Source organism: Equus quagga, chromosome 9, assembly GCF_021613505.1.
Source record: "Equus quagga isolate Etosha38 chromosome 9, UCLA_HA_Equagga_1.0, whole genome shotgun sequence".
Lineage (NCBI taxonomy): Eukaryota > Metazoa > Chordata > Mammalia > Perissodactyla > Equidae > Equus > Equus quagga.
The window spans coordinates 111,492,546-111,513,262 of NC_060275.1; the positions used below are offsets into that span (position 1 = coordinate 111,492,546).

Genomic DNA, 20,717 nt, shown 5'->3' on the forward strand with positions numbered 1-20,717 from the left:
GTTTGAGAACTAAAAATAAAAATGTTGGATGCAGGATAATTTTGCTGTGCCTGATTCCTGTTGTTTTTTTCCTACCAAGCATCCAGTACCATACTTCAGACTCAGTCTCCAATACTTTTTAGAGAAGCCCACCATTCCCAATTTTTATAGTGGCCTCTGTCTAAGGTTCAGGAGCAAAGCTTTGATCCAATCCTGGCCAGTCCACCAACTCCATTTTCCCTATCTCAGAAATTGATCCGAGGCTGGAAACATGAACCAAGTCATCCTCATTAACAGGAGTTAAGCATGTGAATGGGGAATATGAATATTAAACATGGCATCTAAGAAATCCAAAGTATTGATCATTGACATATGAAATGCCAAGGTAAACTTGACTCAGGTGTTTTGTAATCAGTAGTCAATGAGCTGATTCTCTAGTCGTGGGCATAACGCCATCTTTGGACTAATGATAGATGGCTGTTGTTAAAGTAATTGTGTACAAAGGCCCTGTTTATTGAAAAGAAAGGTGATTCATCTGTGGCTGCCAGGCCAAGTCACATGCCAAGAGATGTTTCTTGATATTTTGCTCATGTGAAGGTCAATTATGGTAATTTATTTAAACAATTCATTGTGTGTATTAAAACAAAGTAATTAAAATGGAAGATGTGCTTATACAATTAATTTTTTTGAAATAACAAAATTATGCCACACCTATGTATGTCATGAGCATTACATATTTGCTGAGACTGACTTAATGAAGGTGAATGCTTTTTAACAAGCAGTCAGCCCCTAAATTATCCTTTTTGATAATCTGGATTTTATATACTGTTTTTCTTGGTAGCACCAATAGCCAATAGTACAACTTACCTAATTTTTTTACTATAGAGTGCTTCCTAGTTCTCCATTATTCAATTATTTTGATCATTATTATTAAGGACTTGTAACTACTGAATGTTTAAAAATAAAATCTTTCTATTGTCCAGTGTTCAAGGTTTTGCCTTTTTTTTTTTTAAAGGAACATGCAATTTTTACTTGCTACATGATTAACTTGGGAACATCTCCCTGAGATAAAACATCACGTTTTAGCTACAATCAGATTTATTTTGTACGGAAATCTCAGATCCATCACTCCTCAAGTGTTTGTGAGGTTGAGTATGTTAATTAATCTTTCTAAGTCTCAGGTTTCCCATCTATGAAATAATTGGGATTTTCAATATTACATTTCTGATTCTGTGGAAAAATTAATATATGCAATAGTGTAGCGTATAGTATGTATTCAAATAATGGTAGCTGTTTTAGAATCTCATAGATTGCATTTGTTACTTTTCTCCATGTCTGTCCCTTGCATTCTCAGCAGAAGCTTATGATTAGGAATTAAATTAAGAGAAAATATTCTTTAAAATGCATTGTTGGTAGAATGGAAGTTGACAATTTCAAGTCTCAGTGTTTTCAACATTCTTTTTTTTTTGCTTAGTGGCTGATGAGGTGGAAGGATTCCCCCTCTGCTCCCAAACCTTCTGTCCCGCATCCTCATGACCACAGCAAAAGCAAGCTCCAGGCTCCCCCTGCTCCCCAGGTGTATTTGTTTTCTAAGGCTGCCGTAACAAATTTTCACAAACTGAGTGACTTACAGCAATAGAAGTTTCTTCTCTCACAGTTCTGGAGGCTAGAAGTCCTAAATCAGTGTGCCAGAAAGGCCAGCCATGCTCCCCATGAAGGCTCTAGGGGGAGAGTTTTTCCTTGCCTCTTCTAGCTTCAGTTAGTTGCCCGCAATCCTTGGCATTCATTCCTAGACATGTGGCAGCCTACTCCATTCTCTGCCTCCATCATCACATGGCCTTCTTCCTTCTGTGTGTCTGTGTCCACATCTTCCTCTTATAAGGACACCAGTCATTGGATTAACTCCCACCCTAATCCAGTATAGCCTCTTCTTAACTCAATTACGTCTGCAAGGACCTTATTTAGAAGTAAGGTCACATTCACGGGTTCCATGTTGAAAAAGGTTTTGGGGGACACTATTCAAGCCAGTATGCCAAGGCTTCAGACACATGTTTCATCGCTAGTCCCTTCTGGAAGCCACAGTCTCTCTCAGGCTTTGCCCCTTGACTCCTCTGCAAGCAGCAGCACCCATGAGAACAACACATAGCCCTCCATGAAATTCTGTAGGAAGGGGAGAGGTCAAGTTCTCCTTGAGGGATTATCCATGTCAGCTCATTAGGTAAAATGTTACAAGCTGCAAATCTTCCACAGGAAGATATTCTCCACGAGAAAGTGATATCAAATAGCAAGGGAGTTGGGGAAAATGCCATGAAGGGACATTGTAACAGTTATTGCATGTTCACTGGTACGATGATTTTAAACCCCTCTGTGCTTATCTCATGTCATCTCAGGCTGGTAGGTAGTATTATCTCCATTTTCACATGAGGAAATGGACATTTAACTTACTTACCTTCTCCATGGTCCTACAGCTAATACATGATGGAAGAAAATTATGTCCAGTTTTCTCCAACTCAGACATCCAAGTTCTTTCCTATTCTCCAAGAATGTAGGATATTTGTTATTCTCTTTTAACTTCCCACTGAATTTATATCATCTTTTCTGACATGAAGTCAGAATGATGGAATAATTCCTGAAAAGACAACATGGTGAAAACTGTGCTTTCTCTCACCCTTTGAGAGAAGTATTTAATACCTGCATATATCCTCTTAATCCTCTTTATTTCACTGTCTTTGATAAAATCTCTTCTGACTAGTATTTAAAAATCAGACAAGATGTGCATTTGAGGGCCAGAAGGAAAATTAGGACAGATTTGGATGTAAGAGGTGAAGAGCTGATGACTGCATTTCCAGCTGAACCGGGTTGTGGTTAGAAAATTGCCAGCATTTGAAGTTACTTGTTAGGGACTGTCTCTTCTATATGCAGAAAAGCATATAAGGTGATGCAAAATAGGGGTATTCTATAGTTGAAAAAATACATTCCTTAGATCAAGACTGAGATATATATTATTTCCATTTTGCAAATGAGAATTGAAGTGACTCTGATAATCAGCATGACTAGCATATAAACCAGTGTTTCAGACAAAAGCCTACATTGTTTTGTTCTCTAGCAACAAATAAGCAAATTGATTTAGGCTTGAAATATATCCCAATGAACTATTCTGTATATTTATTGAATAATAAATGACACAGTAAAGTTAAGGTTTATTCAATTTTTTTTAAACTAATAGTTGAATTTCCTTCTGCTCAATTTATTTGATAAGCAGTTTCAATCCTACAGGTGAATGCACTATCTCTCCTTGATTGACAACATGTTTAGTGTTTTATCTCTTCTAACAGATTGTTCAAAGCAGCAAGTGCAAAATTTAAAAGATAATGTCTATGGATCAACCCTATTGTTCATTCTCTTAGTATTAAAAAAAGAATTTGATGGCTTCCACATGATGATTTCTTTTTAAAATTGAGTATAAATTTGCATGTTTTTCATATGCTTTTTAGTAGGTCCTGATACATGGAAACTAGTTGTAAAGCAAAACAAAATGTCAGAGTTCTGTCCTTAAACAGCATCTGGGGCTGAAGCTAGGCTTGGCATAACTAATTTTGTATCGCAATAGTTTCCAAATCAATTGGCTGTATTATTCATTAAATAAAAATTAACTGTTCTGGGCATTATTATTCGTATTGCACAAAACAAGAGAGCTAAAAAACCCTGATTTTTACTGCTTAAAAAAATCAGTACATTTCTCTGGACTTATAGACATGTTTAAATTTACATGTGGATGCATTTTTTTCTGTCACTTTCTAAAATGGGTGGGTGAACTCTAACAGATTACTGAGAGGAAGTTGGGGTGTTCAGGGACCTCCCTTGTTATTTGAGATTGATTTCACAATGGACAGTCGCTATTCAGCATAGAAACCTCCCTCTGTGATATTGTCAATCCAGTTTTGTACTAATGCCAGACTATCTGATACAGAATGATGACTTGGGTCATCTTGTATTCAGCTCTTTGAGAACAGGTTGCGTCTCCCTTAACTAGTCCACTACATCTTTTATTTTAGATTCTATAAGTGTCACAAATCTGAGTTATGATGAGCCATTCTGAGAACTTCTATTTGAAGAGGTAGAAGATGCATTCGTATGACATGTATTTTGCCCCCTTGAACCATATTCTAATACAATATTTTCAAATTCTGCCACAGATTCCCCAGTGCCCAACTCTAGCTTTAACAGAAGAACTTAGCTGTTAACTGTTGGACTTTGTGTGACATTTCATTGGAACAAAGGATTCAATGGACAAAAGATCAGGTGACTACGTCCGCTCTTCTAAAAGGAATTTACCACCTTTTTAAAGAAAAGGACCGCTGCGTGCTAAATATAGATTTTACACTTTAAAGCAAATTTCTTCACCTTTTAGGGTTCATATACCTCTTTAAGAATTTTATAGTAAATTTAAAGCTTTGAGACTTCTTAGTGAAATTCACAAATTCATAGGCATCCAACTTTCAGAGACAATTTAAGATATTCAGAAGCCTCTGTCAGCCCTTCCTTGGACCTTAGTAAGACCTCTTATCTAAATTTTATATTACTAATATTAATATGATTGTTATTATTAATGCTACTACCAGAAAACATGAGATAAAAAGCCCTGCCACTTGAATGTACCAAAGTGAATTTAAGAGAGATGTAATTTGAAGTCTACAAATAAAACTTTAGAAATACTTGAGAAAATGTTAAATAAGTATTTATAAAATATCAGAACATTAAAGGCAGAAATAATAAAGAAAAAGAGTCAAAGATTGAGTCAAGATTAGAACTTCAAATTTCTAAATAACAAAATCATTGTGAAATGTGCTATATATGACGACTAAGAAAAAATGACTTGATACATACATGTGCTAGTTAGAGAGTTCATCTTTCTCCAATAAAATGGAATAATCTACAGGAAAATCACTCTTGCCATGTTAGAAAAATGGGCAAAGACCATGAATGTGCCAATTGTAAATTAAGAAATAAAAATGGTCAAGAGGGGGGAAATGTTCATTTTCTCTAGTAATTAAAACTATGGGATAACTGTTTGTTCTTCAGATCAGTAAACTTGATAAGAAAATCCTGGTACCTAGCAGGGCATTCTGACGTGCCTACTGAGTCCATAAATGGAACAACCTGCCTGGATTGAAATTTTTCAGTATGTTTCAAAAGCCCTAAAATGGTATAGGGTTGGAGACAGTAATCCCATCCCAAAGAATTTATCCTAAGGAAATGGACAACTAAGCAAATATTTCCATTGCAACCCCTTTTAATAGTGGAAAATTAGAGAAAACTTGAATATTCAAAACAGCCAATGGCGTGGATAAATTATAATGCATGGGCTTGTTAGATATGATGGAGTCATTAAAATGACACTTTATAAATGATTACTGATATAGAAGGGGTCAGGAGAAGACATTAATTGAAAACTACATGTTACAAAGTAACTATAGAATATTGTTTGCATTTGTGAAAAAATATCAAATATATGTATCAACATTAATATTGGTTTTCTCTAAATTGTAGTATTTAGGTATTTTAACTCTAGTTTTTAATTATGTTGCTTATCTGTATTTTCTGTTTTTTACTATAGTCCTGCATTAATGGGATAAATTTAAATTTAAGAAAGTTCATGTCAAATTCTAAAGATAATGCTGAAGATATGGATCTATGAAAAATGTAAATATTTCCTGGATGATATGAATTTGGACCCCTTTCCTTTTCATAGTGTAAAGCTTTTAATTTCACATATGTATGTATATATGTGATTTCGTATATAGATTCTCATACATATAGTGGTTTTAAGAGTATATTAGTAGGAATATTCAATTCCAACAGAACCCAACTCATACACATTTAAGAAAAGGAGGGGCTGGCCCTGTGGCCGAGTGGTTAAGTCCGTGCGCTCCGCTGCAGGCGGCCCAGTGTTTCGTTGGTTCGAATCCTGGGCGCGGACATGGCACTGCTCATCGAGCCACGCTGAGGCAGCGTCCCACATGCCACAACTGGAAGGACCCACAACGAAGAATATACAACTATGTACTGGGGGGCTTTGGGGAGAAAAAGGAAAAAGATAAAATCTTAAAAAAAAAAAAAAGAAAAGGAGTGGTTTTGCTTTCTAAGGATACAGTTGTGTCTCCCATAACCCAGGAAGAACGTGGCTGAGTCTCAAGAAACAGGTGACCTCTCTGCTCCTTTTTGGGCCCTGGCTGTATGTTTCTCTCTCCCTGCATCTCTCTCTTTCTCTTCCCGTCTGCCCCTCTCTCTCCTTTTTTGATCTACTTGGTGGGAAACACAAGCACTCAGTACTCTCAAACGTTACATCTTACAGCTGTGATCATTGGAGAAAAACCAGGTAACCCCCACGCCCTCTGAGCCCCAAATGCAGAATGCAGGGTCAGACTCTCTCTTTTAGATGCCCATGGCTGGACAGTTGACTCTGGAGGAGAGATGCAGCGTGGTCTAAGGACAGGTCAGCTCCCTCCCATTCCCCGTGGATCCCAGTGCATGCATGAACACTGGGGGAAAATTCAACCAAAGTAATATATCCACCATATTGAACAATCTTTTCTTTTTTTTGCATTACCCCTGACAAATTAAATCTGAATCTTCACTAGTATTTCAAGATCCTGTTATATTCTAGTTACCTATACTTCATGTAGCGTTAGTTCAGTACTGAGCATTCAGGTTGATTATAATAATAAATTGGTATCAAATTCCATGAATACTAGTTCTGCATTTGTAAAAATGTGGAGACCAGGTTTCAGTGGTTCTTCTGTCTCTCCCCAAGTCTGTGATGCTGGTGAGGTCTCCTAAGTTCCAGGGAGTCTCTGATTCTTCCTGACAAGTGTCTCCAGCTTCTCCTTTCCAAAGACATTCCCAGCCCTAAAAGCACAACCTTTTCTTAACTGGTGGTAGTTTACTTGTGTAGTTCTCACAGGCTGATGACATTCTCTTAAATTTATTAGCTATTTTGAATTTCATAATTTTCTCGAGTTCTGGCAGAATATAGTCCTAAAAATATACGGAAAGTTATTAAACCTGGAATTAGACTGCCAACATATTTTCAAATTGAATGTTTAATTTCATAATTGGAAAATGATACATCTGCCTAGAGAAAATCAGTGGGGTTGGAAAACAAATTCTCTGTCGACAGTGTTGGTACAGAAAAATTATACATATTTATGAACGGCCAAATCATCTTATTTCTGGAATTTGAAAATATAATTATCAGTCATTTATAAGGTAATGATTTCAATTGAATGCCTTATCCTGGGGCAGGTATTTTGTGTGTGTGTGTGTGAACTCACACGTAGGTACTGTCCACGGTACAGTGTCTCTAGGTACCATCTCATTTGATTGTTAAACTTTTATTAATATAATTCAGATTCTAGACAATTAAATGTCTACTTCAGTTCTCTAGGCAAATGGATACCATCTAAAATGATTGGTAAAATGAATTGCCATTTTAAGCTCTAGGAGATGTCTATGCTTTACAGTATTTTAATATTTGTGTATAATGTACACTTTAAGTACATTGTGTGAATTGTTCAAAGACCATATTAAACTAAGTTCCATTAAGGATTTAGTTTTGCAATTATAAATGTGGAATGATTGTCTTTTGTTGATGTGTTGTTATTGCAGTTCCTTATGGATGTGAGTGTGTTATTCACATCATTTTTTCTTAAGCTACTGGGACTGGGTGACATCAGCCTTCAGAGAGATACTCCAGAGGCCCCGCTGCTGCCCCCCACAAAGTTGCTGTGGAGACAGCCTCAGTGTGGGTTCTGTGTCTGGGTTCCAAGTGAGAGGCAGGGCAGGTGTCCCTGCAGAGACCCAGGACCAGATCCCTGAAGGAGTTCCAGAACTTCTAAATCAGATTTTCTGGGATGCTGCCTAGAATTCCTCATTTTCAGCAAGGTTCCCAGGAGCTCCTGCTGCATATTGAAGTTTGAGACCAACTGATCTGATTCTATTATATAATGTATGGGAGTCAAAGCAGAAGAAAACACTCTTCTTTCCCCTTTAAGAGAAAATGACTTTATTATGATAGCTGAGTGAGCTCTTTCCTACTGAAACAGAAATCCGGGCGGAATAACTCCGTGCAGCATTCCATTACTGAATTCTGCAAATGTCTGAAGGGCAGAGAAAGGACCCTGGGATCCTGAACACACGGGGGATAATCAGGGCCTTTAGGGACAGTCCAGTTCTCTTGGGAGCTTCTCAGTGATTCCTCTCTGGCACTGGTTTGTCCTCAGAAATGACTGAAGGTCGTTTTTGTCAGTCAGCTTGAGAGAGTGTTTGCAAGTTGCAGGGTTGTGTTTGCTGAGAGCAGTAAACGCCCAGTCAGGGTGCCTGGATGCTGGGCCGAGCTGAGTCCTTCGTCGGTGGTCTGAACTTCGGAAAGGTCTCTTGGGGTCCCAGATACCTTGGCTCTTTACTAATATCCTTATTGAAAAGGCAGCTCTCTGGATTCTGGGTGGTGCCCGGTGCTCATGATTTAGTGTAATATTTCCATAATATAGGACAGTGATTGTCAGAAAGGCAATGGTGTAACTGAGAGACCACGGACAGCCTGGTTCATTTAGTTTTGTGAAGCTTCATGCAAGAACTTTTTCATGCTTAATACTGTTAATTAGAAAAAAAAATATGATATGACAAGTCATGTCAACCCCCACTTTGGGTTATTAATAGAAATGAAGGAGTCTGTCCTTTCAACCCAGAATTATCATATTTTAATTAAGAATTTAGTGAAACATTATTGGAATATTCTCTTAATGGACTAATAAAACTCTGTGTTATTGTATATGATATCTGTATCTGTCATATATTTTTCTTTTTACTGAATTTGACAAATATCATCCAAAGAATGTAGAGTGAAGTGGCTGGGGGTACAGCACTGGAGACTCAACAAAACTCACGACGCTGTTTATCAGATCTTTGTCAAATAGCAAGCTTGTTTCCCGCCGCTTTCTGCACTCCTTCAAAAGTGGTCGTCGGTGCCTGGTCAGTGGGAAACTAGCGTAGACTCGGGGAGAATTGTGCCTTATGGCAGTCAGCCTTGATATGCATCCTCCAGGAATCCATTTTCAGTATACTTAAAGAGAGGCTAAAAACATTATGCTGGAGGTTTACCAAAAGACAGTAAGATAAAAGGGGCATTCATCTGACACTCTACAGAGGGAATCTAATTCTTGTTTGTGGCTCACTTCTAAATCATCTCTTGAGTGTAGCCTATATGCAGTGGTCTTTTGTCTTAGAGACAGAGGTGCTCAGGCACGAGCTCTGCATTTCTGGAAGCAGAATTGGAGAAATTCAATGGGTGTATATGAACAGACAAAGACGTAGACACAACACACACAAACCCTCTCACACCTGCAGTCATATGGCACATTAGTAATTAACAGACACTGTGTACCCAATGGTTTTCCTGCCGTCAAAGCAGTATTGAAGCAGCGGTGGTATTGAGGCTGCCATATACAGCTGCACAGGTGGCACACTGTGTGAGTCTAGGGGTTGCTGTTCGTATACGTCTCTGCTCCTCAGATATGCTTATGATCTTGTTACAATGGTGAATCCATTCAGCTCCTGGTGATTATCAGTGCTGCTGGAGTATTGACCATATTGAGTAATGAGTACATAGATAACAATGTGAATGATACCCCCCAGAGTTGTGTGGTGGGGCAGCTCTATGGCTGAGCTAGGCACACAGTGAGACAGCACACTCCTGGCCACAGCTGCATGCTACAGAGATCAGCCAGTTTTTCAGTTCTTATTACCCCTGGTGCTTGTTACTGTAAGTACTCTGACTCACAAACATTGCGCTAAACTACAGGATAGGTTTGAGATTTTATATTGCCATACTTTAAAAGTGAAGAGAGATTCCAGCACATCAGTCCGTAGGTGACAGGACACAACAGCTTCCCTCGATGACTTCGACTGGGCTCCCAGCAATACCCTGGTCCAAACCAAGAGTCGATTAAGTGGCCCTAGACTTCCCATTCTGAACATCAAATGACTCCAAGCCACTGACACTAATATCATTGTAACTTGCATTATTATCCCTGTGTAAGGCTTTCCACCTATTCTCCCTAGGGGATGTGTATTCACTCAGCCAACCAATGACATGTTGAATACACAAATATATGTAAATAATTTATTACTGAAAAGTGATCTAGTTATTCGATGTAAATTTAATGGAAAAATAAAATTCACTCATAATTTGCATTCTCATTTCAGGAGTGAAATAGTTAAAACTCCTGCTGTGTATGCCATGGGATTTCCAAAAATTGAACGTTATGGTGCTGGCTTCATGGTACATCTTTTCAAAAATCCAAGCCTTTGTTTTCTATATCTATAATGACTCTAGTTGTTAATAAAATCACGCAAAATCCACAGTATATAATGGATCTATTCTGAACAGATAACACTTTACTATTTGATAACTGTTTTAATTGAAATATTTTAATAAATATTTAGTAACATAAATAAATTATTTAGATCATGATCTGATCCTAAGTAGTTTTGAGTTGTTTTGAAAATCCCATGTACATCAAATGGGCTTCTTCATGTTGATTCCTCGCATCACTCGTCTTTGCCCTTCTCTCCATCTTCTTATTTGAGCCTGTTGCACACACACGCATGACCACAAGAGCTTATGGCTGGGCTCTGCTGCAAGTCCTACACCTTTTCTAAAAATGATTTTCAGGCTGCATTTAGAATAAATTTTCAAAATACTAAAATCTTACTCAAAGGTCATTATCTCATGAATGAAATATTTTAATTCACAGCCAGGTTCTTCAAAATATCTAAAGAGTGCACATTCAAAAGTATGAACACTAGACACTCTCTGGCCTGGCCCTTCCTTTCTTTTCAGTCACATCTTCTAAGATTCTTTGCTTTGGGCCTTCACGCCACTTTCCTGATCCATTTGGCAGCCTGGAAACTTGCTGTATGAATTACTGCTTCAGACCCGCACACATGCTCCCTGTGCCTGGAACTCCCACCCCTCTACCCTCCTGCTGACTGACTTCTGCCTGTCCTGTAGGACTCAGCCTGTATCTTGTTCCCCATGTGTGCTCCTGACCTTGCATCCCTGCCTGGCCCTGTCAGAACATTTGTCTGATTGCAGCTACTGTCTCTTTATTCATCTACCCCCCGCCCAGGACCACAGAACTGCAAGGTTCCTTGACTTTGCCTCTCTGCCTGGTATTCCCAAGGCTCAGTGCATAAAATAGGGGCTTCATGAACACCTGCTGTGTGAGCAGATTGAAGAAAGGTGGAAGGAAGGAAGGAAGGGCATTACTTGAAGTCAGAGTTAGCAACTCACTTCTTGAGCATAGATTTGCAATGGTCACAGTGCCCCCTGGCCAGCAGAATCTTGACCACTTTGCAGTCTGAGTTTGTGCCAGTTAGATGATATTCTTTGCTTTTTATCTGGACATATTTTCCTTTGTAGGAGTGTAACTTCCATTCCTGTGAGTTGTATCTGCCTTATTGGCTACTAGATTTTAAGCACTTTGTAGTAGAAACTGCTTTTCTTGTTAACTTCTTGACCCTCAGTGCCTAGCACAGTGTCTGGCCCTTGGAAAATAAATGTTTAATGGCCTGATCAACCAGTGGTATCACTACAACCTGGTTCAGTAGCCGACTGAATGAACTGTATCTGAATAAACTATATTGGAATGTACTGAAGGAACTGTGTGTTAGGGCCTTTGGTTAGAAGTCAAGAACCACTGATTCACTTTAGGAGGAAAAGCTATTTGTTAGAACAATGTGAGATAATCATGAAAGAAAAGGACATGTCCAAAAGCCAGGGTTTAGGAAGGGCAGGATCCAGGAATATAAGCAGCAGGGACTAGCAGACAGTGACTTCGGGGTGTCCCCATTGGCAGAATCAAATTCAACTGTTTTCTCTCGTTGTGTTGTTTTCCTTAAGGTTCAGATCCCAAGAGGAGCCCATTCAATTGGAGACAGGCCCACAATTGGCCACAGGGTGTGTTAGTTTCCTATGGCTGCTGTACCAAAGTACCACAAATTTAGCAGCTTAAAACAACACAACTTTATTGCTTTTTAATTCTGGAGGTCGGGAGTCTGACATGGGTCTCACTAGGTTAAAATCAGGGTGTTGATAGGACTGCGTTGCTTCTGGAGGCGAATCCATTTTCTTGCCATTTCTGAATTCTAAAGGCCCGCCATGTTCCTTGGCTTGTGGCCCCCTTCTGTCTTCAAAGCTAGCAATTGCATCACTCCATCTTCGCCTTCCATTGTCACATCTCCTTCTCTGACTCTGATCCTCTTGCCCCTTCTTCCACTAATAAGGATTTTTGTGATTACATTGGGCCCACCCAGGTAATCCAAGACAATCATCCCAGTTGTGGGCAGCTAACTAGCAACCTTACTTGCATCTGCACTAATTCTCTTTTGCCATGTAGCATAACATACTCATAAGTCCCAGGGATTGGAATATGGACATCTTTGGGGGCCATTATTCCACCTACCACAGATGGGAACCCTTGTTTGTGAGCCCAAGAAACTTCATGCACCCTAAGAGGGATAACTCTCTCTGGGAAAATCAAAGTTCGATTAATAAAAGCAAGGATGAGGGCTGCAGATCAGTCAAAAACATCACATTTCCACTGCACATGTTGAAGTTTATATTGTCCATTTGTAGCACTAAAAAGTGCATTCTAAAGATGCTTCTCCTCACAATGAGGACATCTAAAGTTAAGTGAGTGAATTTTCCAATATGAAATGTTTAAAATAGTATTCAAGTAAGCCATTTCCCTCTTTATTACTCACTTTGGAAACTCTTGTAATGCCAGCTGGCCAAGTTTAGCAGATAATTAAAGCCAAGTCAGCGTTTCTTCTACAAAAGAATTGCCCTAGTCAATTGAACCATAGGCAGGTGGGACACTAAGAAGCCAAATGACTGACAGAATGGGTCACCATCCTACAGTGAAATGACCTAAAGGATTTTTGGTCAGTTTACATGTTTTCCTAGGATTTCATTGGCTTGGGAAACTGGGCAGAATGTAATAGCTCTGAGTAAAAGTATGTTTCTCCCATTTCTGTTGCCTTTTAGGAGCCTTTCCTAACAGCCAGTGGAAAGGGGTGTTGTTCCCTAGATTAAGAACAGTTATCCAGGCAAGAGTCAGTTGATACATTTCTCTTTCTTTTGCAAAGTCAAATGTGTGATTTCACATTCAAACCCACAGATAAGTGGGAGAAAACAGGACGCAGGACAGTATTGGGGGGTGACCGGCCTCTACAGAAGATATGCTTCCTGTATGGAGTTGCTTCTGGCCATTCCAAGACAGTTAAACTCGTAATTCATGATGCCCTAGATTAAACTCACAAGGTCACTGCAAAGTACATGAATAAAAACATGCAAAGGAGAAATATGTTTGAAACTGTCATTTATCTTAAAGCAAGCTCTCATTTGGAAATTGTAATGCACCTTTATTTTGTCTTTCATTTACTATTTGAAATAATTCTTTTTTGGATCATTTTTTTCCTTGAATAAGCAAGTGTTTCGTATTACACATAAAAGGGTTGTCCTGTGCTGAGTTCTCCCTTTTGGTTCATTGTGCAAGAGTGCAAGATCAGAAGCTTGCTCTAGACATTACAGTATGTATCTAATAGCCAAAACTTATGGTTTTATTCTCTGCTCTATTAGACTCAGAGTATGACCTTGAAAATGTTACTTAATTCCTTTATGCCTCATTACTTTCCCATTTATAAAATGTATCTGCAGAGAGTCCTTGCTCTCCCAGGCTTCTCGCTCCAGGGATGCTCATGCATTTCTGTACTTTTTGCTCTGTGCCAGTGTGCCAAGAAGAAACATATAGAATGGATGTCATCATGGTAGGGGACTCTAGGATTGATGAAGAGAAGTTGAGATCTCACCTAGTTATACCAGTATATTTTCATTAAAGTATATTTTTCATGTTTAAAGGTGCAATTTATCTTCCACATAACTAAAAAAACTAAACATATTAGAAATCACATATGCATGTGGATACACAGTTTTTCCTCTAATTTGACCAATACCACTTACTCTACAGGTGACTCAGTCTCTTGATTTTTCAGTTCTCACATTTTTCTAATCAAGATAGAGTGCAGTTTTTCACTTTTGCCTGATATGTTATCTAATGTGGCCAATTTAAATTTTAAATTGGAAGTTTCCTTGGTGGCCGATATAAGCTACACATTTTTTTTTTTTTGGTATAAAATCCTATATGTTGGAGACAACGATTTTAGATCCTGTGCATGCTAAATGGCAAGTGGATGAGGTCTTATGTAGTCAAAGCAGTTTCTTGTATACACACTAGGCTCATCACGGTTCTGAGGTTGTTTTTTCCTAAATCATTATGTAGTAACTCTAATAACTTGAATTTAATGATGTATCTGCGTGGTATGATACAAATTGAAATATATAAAATTACAATTCAATAACTTATTTTTTAGTTTTCTCTAGGTACCTACACAATTATTAAATCATGACTAGATATAGAGGATCTTGAAAATAAACTCTGCAAATTAATTTCTGGTTAGTGTTCTTCACCCTATTTTGTTCAATTCTTTCAGTATATGAATGGAACTTTAATCCTGTCTTCAAAGTTCAGAGAGATTTTTTAAAAGGAACAGTTAATAAAGAGACATTTTTTTCTCAATTGTGCAAATTATGTATGATACACAGAAATTAGATAATCGTTTTCCAATAAGATGATGCGTAGATTTGTTAGTCTACATTGAAATTCAGTCACTTGTACAATTTCAATGTAGCATCGTTCCCAGAGTAATTACTGTTTCATAAAAGCAGTCTGTCAGACGGCATCGCCTCATGCGGATGCTGTGTGCAGACACAAAGTCACAGGGGAACGGAGGCGGAATCCATGCAAAACAAAAGGTTCTTTCAAAACCTGGCATCGTGTGCTTTAGTGGAATTATTGACATCAACAAGTACCAGTAGCCACTTGTTTCCCAATTAAGTTAATAAATGACTAATTGATCTGGTAAGTAAATGATTCCAGGCAAAACAAATGCTCATACAATGAAAAGACCAACTAAATTATCACTTAACAGACCGACTAGGTTAAAATGATCAATTCTGTTGCCACTCCATTGATTTACTCATTCATTCATTCATTCAAACAGATATTGAGACACTGATTGGAAACAAACAAACAAACAAAATACTCTTAACCAGGACATTGGGATCAGTTAGTAAAGAGGAGTCATTTAAAATTAGGAAGTCATTTAAAAAATACATAAAATACATATTCATTTGATTTTAACTTAGTTGTACTTGTGTTCGCTAATCTTATAGAACCTAGATCATTTATTTAAATCTGGGTCTGCTCATAAGAACGCTGAATAAACATTCTCGCAGACCCCTTCCTCACGCTAGTGTCCCCTCATTGCCTCCTCTGTGATTTCCAATTCCTGTTTTTTTAAAGTGAGTAAGGAATCTAAGATGCTTGTGAATATTTTGAAGGAAGAATACTTCTAGATGTTTATAATTTTTCCTTACTCCTTTATAATCATCTCATCTATAGTTAATTCCACAGAATTTTAAAATGGGTTATTTCACCAAGACATTCATAAACAAGAATTCTTATTCCTAGTGGAATTGTATCTTATTGGTTTACTCATTTAATTAAATTATATAAGTTACATTGGAATGAATGAATTTAGAAGCAACACAGCTAGCTCCTGGTAAGCTGCTCCTACAACTAGTAAGGACAGGAGGATCCCAGTCTGCTGTGGAGTGGACAACTGACCACAGGTACAGTGGGAGCTGGTCAGCAAGAGTAATATAAAGGAGCCAGTTAAAAGAGCTTCTAGAAAATTTGCCAGTCATTGTGCTAGGCACTGGGGCACTAAAATAATAAGCCTTCTGAAGACACTCCAACTTGTAAGCTTTCTCTTTTTACAACAAAGATCCACACTTTAGATCCAATCTCTATATTCATTATTTTTCCCTGGGACATCTCCAGGGAGGTGAAAAGACCATTTCATATTTATCTTTTGCATCCAATACTCAATGCTTTGTAAAGGTTCTGGCACACTTTGTGGTCAGTGAATTATTTTTAAGTTAACGAACTATTTTCTAACTTATCAGTATTGAGACGTCCCTAGATTAGCAGCACAGTATAGTGACTGAGAAGCCTAGGCTGTGTGGCTTTAATCAGTAGCTCTTCCCTTGCTACCTTGTGGGTTAACCTCTCTGGACCTCAGTTTTATCATCTGAAAAAGGGGGCTGATGATAGAAGTGCAGCGTAGTAATTGAGTCAGTACTGGCAAACAGCTTAGAAGAGTGCCTAGTACAGAGTAAGTACACGTTAATATTATTATTATACTGTCTTGTAAAAAAGTATTTGTTCATTGGTAACTTAAAATTTTAAATATAACTTCAGAGCAATTTTCTTATTTGCATAACCATCCATTTATAAATCATATTCTTTTGTATGCCTCCTGGGACTAGTATGACACTGATATGCATTTTTATTGCTTTTTGATCTAAGAAATACAGAAATTCGTTAATAGGAAATCTGGTTGTAGGAAAGATAAATAGAAGAGAAAATTTTTGTAGTTGGATATTTGTGTTTTTTCTAACCAAAATCTGTATACCTCTAGTGTTTACATAATTGAGATTTTTAATAAATATCATGTTGATTTATCTTTGGGTACTGTTTCCTTAAGACCCTTGGACATTTGTATTAAAAAAAAAAAAGTTCAATCTCAAGTGCCTCTTACTATGCTTTTAATAACCCCTACAGGTTAATAAGTTTTTCGCATTAGCTAGAACTTAAAACCTTTTTTTCCCCTTTTTAAAAAATAATATCATCCCTGATTGAAATTTCATCTATCACTCATCTTTTAGAGGTAGGGAAAGTTTGTCAACAAAAGTGAGACATAGTAATGTAGATTGTAACCAAGTTTGCTCTTGACTGCTCCCTCCAGAAAGACCAATAATAACACGAAAATATTGGCATGTAAAAAGGATGAGCTTCCTACCTAGTTGGCAGGAATTTTCTTTTTCTGTCTAAGCATAAAGCCACAATTTCCTTTTATAAGGATTATGCATATATTCTTTAAATTTGTTTATATAGTTGGACTTTTATAATTGATTTTATAACAACTAAATATTAAAGTATTTGGCATTTTACTCAGGAATAGTGGCATTTTAGTCAGGAATAATTTGTGTATTAGAGAGTTGTAACTGCCGATCATAGGAGATATTGTAAATATTTAGAAAAAGGAGAAAGTAGAAAGTAGGAAACCTAATGCTGGAAAGGACTTTTTCCCATACATAAAATAATATAATTGTGAAAGAAATTACTTTTACAAATGCAGACAAATAGTACAAAAGAATTTTAAAATGTTAAATATTATCATTTTCAAACCAGAAATACGATATCGTCATAACCAAACCTATTTACTCATATCTGAGATTTAAAATATGATATCATTGCACACAATACTGGAGACATATAGAGGAATTTCTTTTCAAACAGCTTTGCTGAAATTTGCCTTTGGTGATTTGAACAGCTTGGTCTCTATAAGAAGACTGACTTGATAGCACATTAAAAAGATATTGGCATCATGGTAAGTTAAAAAGATGACATCCCATCTTCAGGATCTCAAGAGTATTTAGTGTCTGAGTGAGAAAATCTAAAGATTTATCTAAAATTCCAAAGTAAGTCTTGTTTTGTGATCAGATTTGTAATGTAAAAGAACCATTGCGTTCCAACATTGAGAATCCTGAGGTCTAATCAGAGTGCTATATGACAAGATGTCAGATATTTGGGTCAAAATCCTTGACCACCGTTGAGTTCTCACTTCTGAGACTGGACTTGCTATTTATTTTTTTCTGAGTTGCATTGTTCTTGATTTATGAAATGAAATAAGTCATTATCATATACATTTCATGTGAGGATCAGAAGATTTTTCTCTGTAATTGCAGTACAATGGATAAAGTGCTATAAGAGAAATAGGACATAGAGTTAAACATGACTTGTGTTTCTTGTAGTTGGAATCAGCTTTTTGTCTGATGTATTCTACAGTTTAAAATGCCATTTTAGGTACAGAAGCACCGAATAGACATTTTTTCCAAAGAAGACATAGAAATAGCCAGCAGGTACATGAAAAGATGCACAACATCACTAGTCATCAGGGAAGTGCAAATCAAAACCACAATGACATATCACCTCACACCTATTAGGACTGCTATCATCAAAAAGACCAGAGATGATAAATGTTGGTGAGAATGTGGGGAAAAGGAACCCTTGTGCATTGCTGGTGTAATGTAATTTCATGCAGCCAGTGTGGAAGACAGTATGGAGATCCATCAAAAAGTTAAAAATAGAACTACTGTATGACCCAGAAATCCCACTTCTAGGTATATATCCAAAGGAAACGAAAACAGGATGGCAAAGGATGTCTGCAGTCCCATCACTCCTATGTTCATGGCAGCATTATTCACAGTAGGCAAGATATGGAAGCAGCCCAAGTCTCCGTCAATGGATAAATGGATAAAGAAATTGTGGTATATATACACTGGCGTATTATTTAGCCATGAGAAAGAAGGAAATCCTGCCATTTGTGACAACATGGATAGACCTTGAAGGCATTATGCTAAGTGAAATAAGTCATACAAAGACAAATACTTTGTATCACTTACATGTGAGATCTAAAAAGGCTGAACTCAAAGAAACAGAGACTAGAAAAACAGAAAACAAATTGGCAAAATTAGCGTTAGGGATTGATAATCACCTTTTCATAATATCCAGTCATTCATCCATTTAAAATTACTTATTGATCACATACCAGGATATTTGAACCCCCAATGTGTAATATCCAAAAAATGAAGGGAGATTCTTTGCTGTGTGACCTTTACAAGTACAATAAAACCTCTTATACCCATATAATTTAGATTTAACTCTAAGCAAAGCTTTACTTTTTTCTTGAAGTCGTGTGTTGTAATAAGGTAATTGTCACTTAAAACTTCAAAATTTCTTGTCTGTGGGTAAAAAATGTCAACATATATTGGCAACTATCAAATATTATGATTCTATTCAGTTTTTGTTTTATTTTTGTTTTTTGGGTTTTTCTTGTTTGTTTATTTTGAGGAAGATCAGCCCTGAGGTAACATCTGCTGCCAATCATCCTCTTTTTGCTGAGGAAGACTGCCTCTGAGCTCACATCCATGCCCATCTTCCTCTAGTTTATATGTGGGACGCCTACCACAGAATGGATTGCCAAGAGGTGCCATGTCCGTACCCGAGATCCGAACCAGCGAACCCTGGGCCGCCGAAGCAGAACATTTGCACTTAACCACTGTGCCACTGGGCCGGCCCCCTATTTTTGTTTTTTTTAAGCCCAGTAGAGATATTTATTTAAGAAATTTCAGAGTCAGTGCTAGCAAATACAGTGGAATTGGAGTAATTGAAATTCTGTGTTCCATTGTTAAGATTAAAACACTGACAATTTCCCTCCTGCAATGAGTTAAACAGATTGGCCAGGGAGTGCAGATATTTATTTACAGTGTGAGATTCTGTCCTTGACTGCTCATTGATAGCAATTCTGGAAAACAAACAAACAAAAGTCTGGTTGAGCTCCAGTATCTTGAGAAATTGTGAAGTGGCAGATACATATCTGGAATCAATATGAAGGACAAATTGCTGTAATTTGAGTGGACACTTTCAAGTACAATGAAGTGAGAACATGTTGCAGGCCACTGTGTGGCCAGCATTTGGGGACTTTCTGTTTAATAGATTGTGACAGTCAGAGTTGGTAGTTCACAATAGTTAAATTGTTGTGGACTGGCTGTAGACCATGATTTCTTTTGTACCACATTTTATCATGTCATTCTATGATTAAGTAGAAGGCTATAAAATGGAAGACTGCATATTTACTTAAAATATTATTGGGGAGAATATTTGGGAAGACAGCTTATTTTTCACTTATGAGCTTAGATGCTGTTGTTCAGCGTCTTGCACAGACACGATGTAGGAGATGGGTGGTAAGTCTTTAGAAGCTGGGTGAAAGGGAACCCCAGCACCTGGGACATTTGGCAGTGACACTGTGTTCTGGGAAGTCACAGTGTGTGATGAGCACTGTATTAGGAGCTGTGTTAAGCATACTTCCTTGAAGTTTCAGGCAAAAGAATAGTCAATCTATTGCTGAGCCTCTTTACTATAGAAGGTATTAGAACTTCCCCTCGTATTCAGGGAGAGTGCAAATTTAAGGTATTGTGCTTATTTCAATTCCTCTTCAACATACTGTTATCATGATGGATCTGTAATTGCAGAATCTCAGGCTTTGTTTCTCTGGCATAAGGAGAAATGTCCCTACAGCTTAGTAATCCCATAAAGTCAGCTGTTGACACATGTCTGTGGTATCTGGGGGAGTTAGGATGCTATTGATTCCAGAAGGGAGTCATTATATATTTTTTTAGTGAAGATGAGCTCTGTAATTTTATTTTGTTTTTATCATAATCATTAATTTCATCCATATATATTTCTACTGTAAAAGCAGATGAGAGTGTGATTAGTAGAAAAATATATGGGCTGGCTACTTTAACATTATATACTGCCTAAACTCATTAATTTAAATATTTCTATTTTTTAAACCTGGGAAGATTTATAGTTTATTAGTGTACCAATCACTGTTGTGAGTGTAAAATTCCTTGAGAATTTTAAATAGGG

General features: G+C 37.4%; 1 protein-coding gene across 3 annotated transcripts in view; it reads left to right on the forward strand.

Annotated features, from left to right (window-relative positions):
* Positions 1 to 20,717, forward strand: part of CTNND2 (catenin delta 2) — an 881,420-nt gene that overhangs the window by 127,260 nt on the left and 733,443 nt on the right. The window contains exon 1 of one of the 3 annotated variants that reach the window (XM_046672369.1): positions 4,202 to 4,281. The exons of the other annotated variants lie outside the window; for them this stretch is intronic. Coding sequence (XP_046528325.1) covers positions 4,266 to 4,281 — 16 coding nt within the window. The 5' untranslated portion in view covers positions 4,202 to 4,265. Of the gene's footprint in view, positions 1 to 4,201; positions 4,282 to 20,717 lie in introns of those variants that run through there. 3 annotated transcript variants of the gene reach the window in all.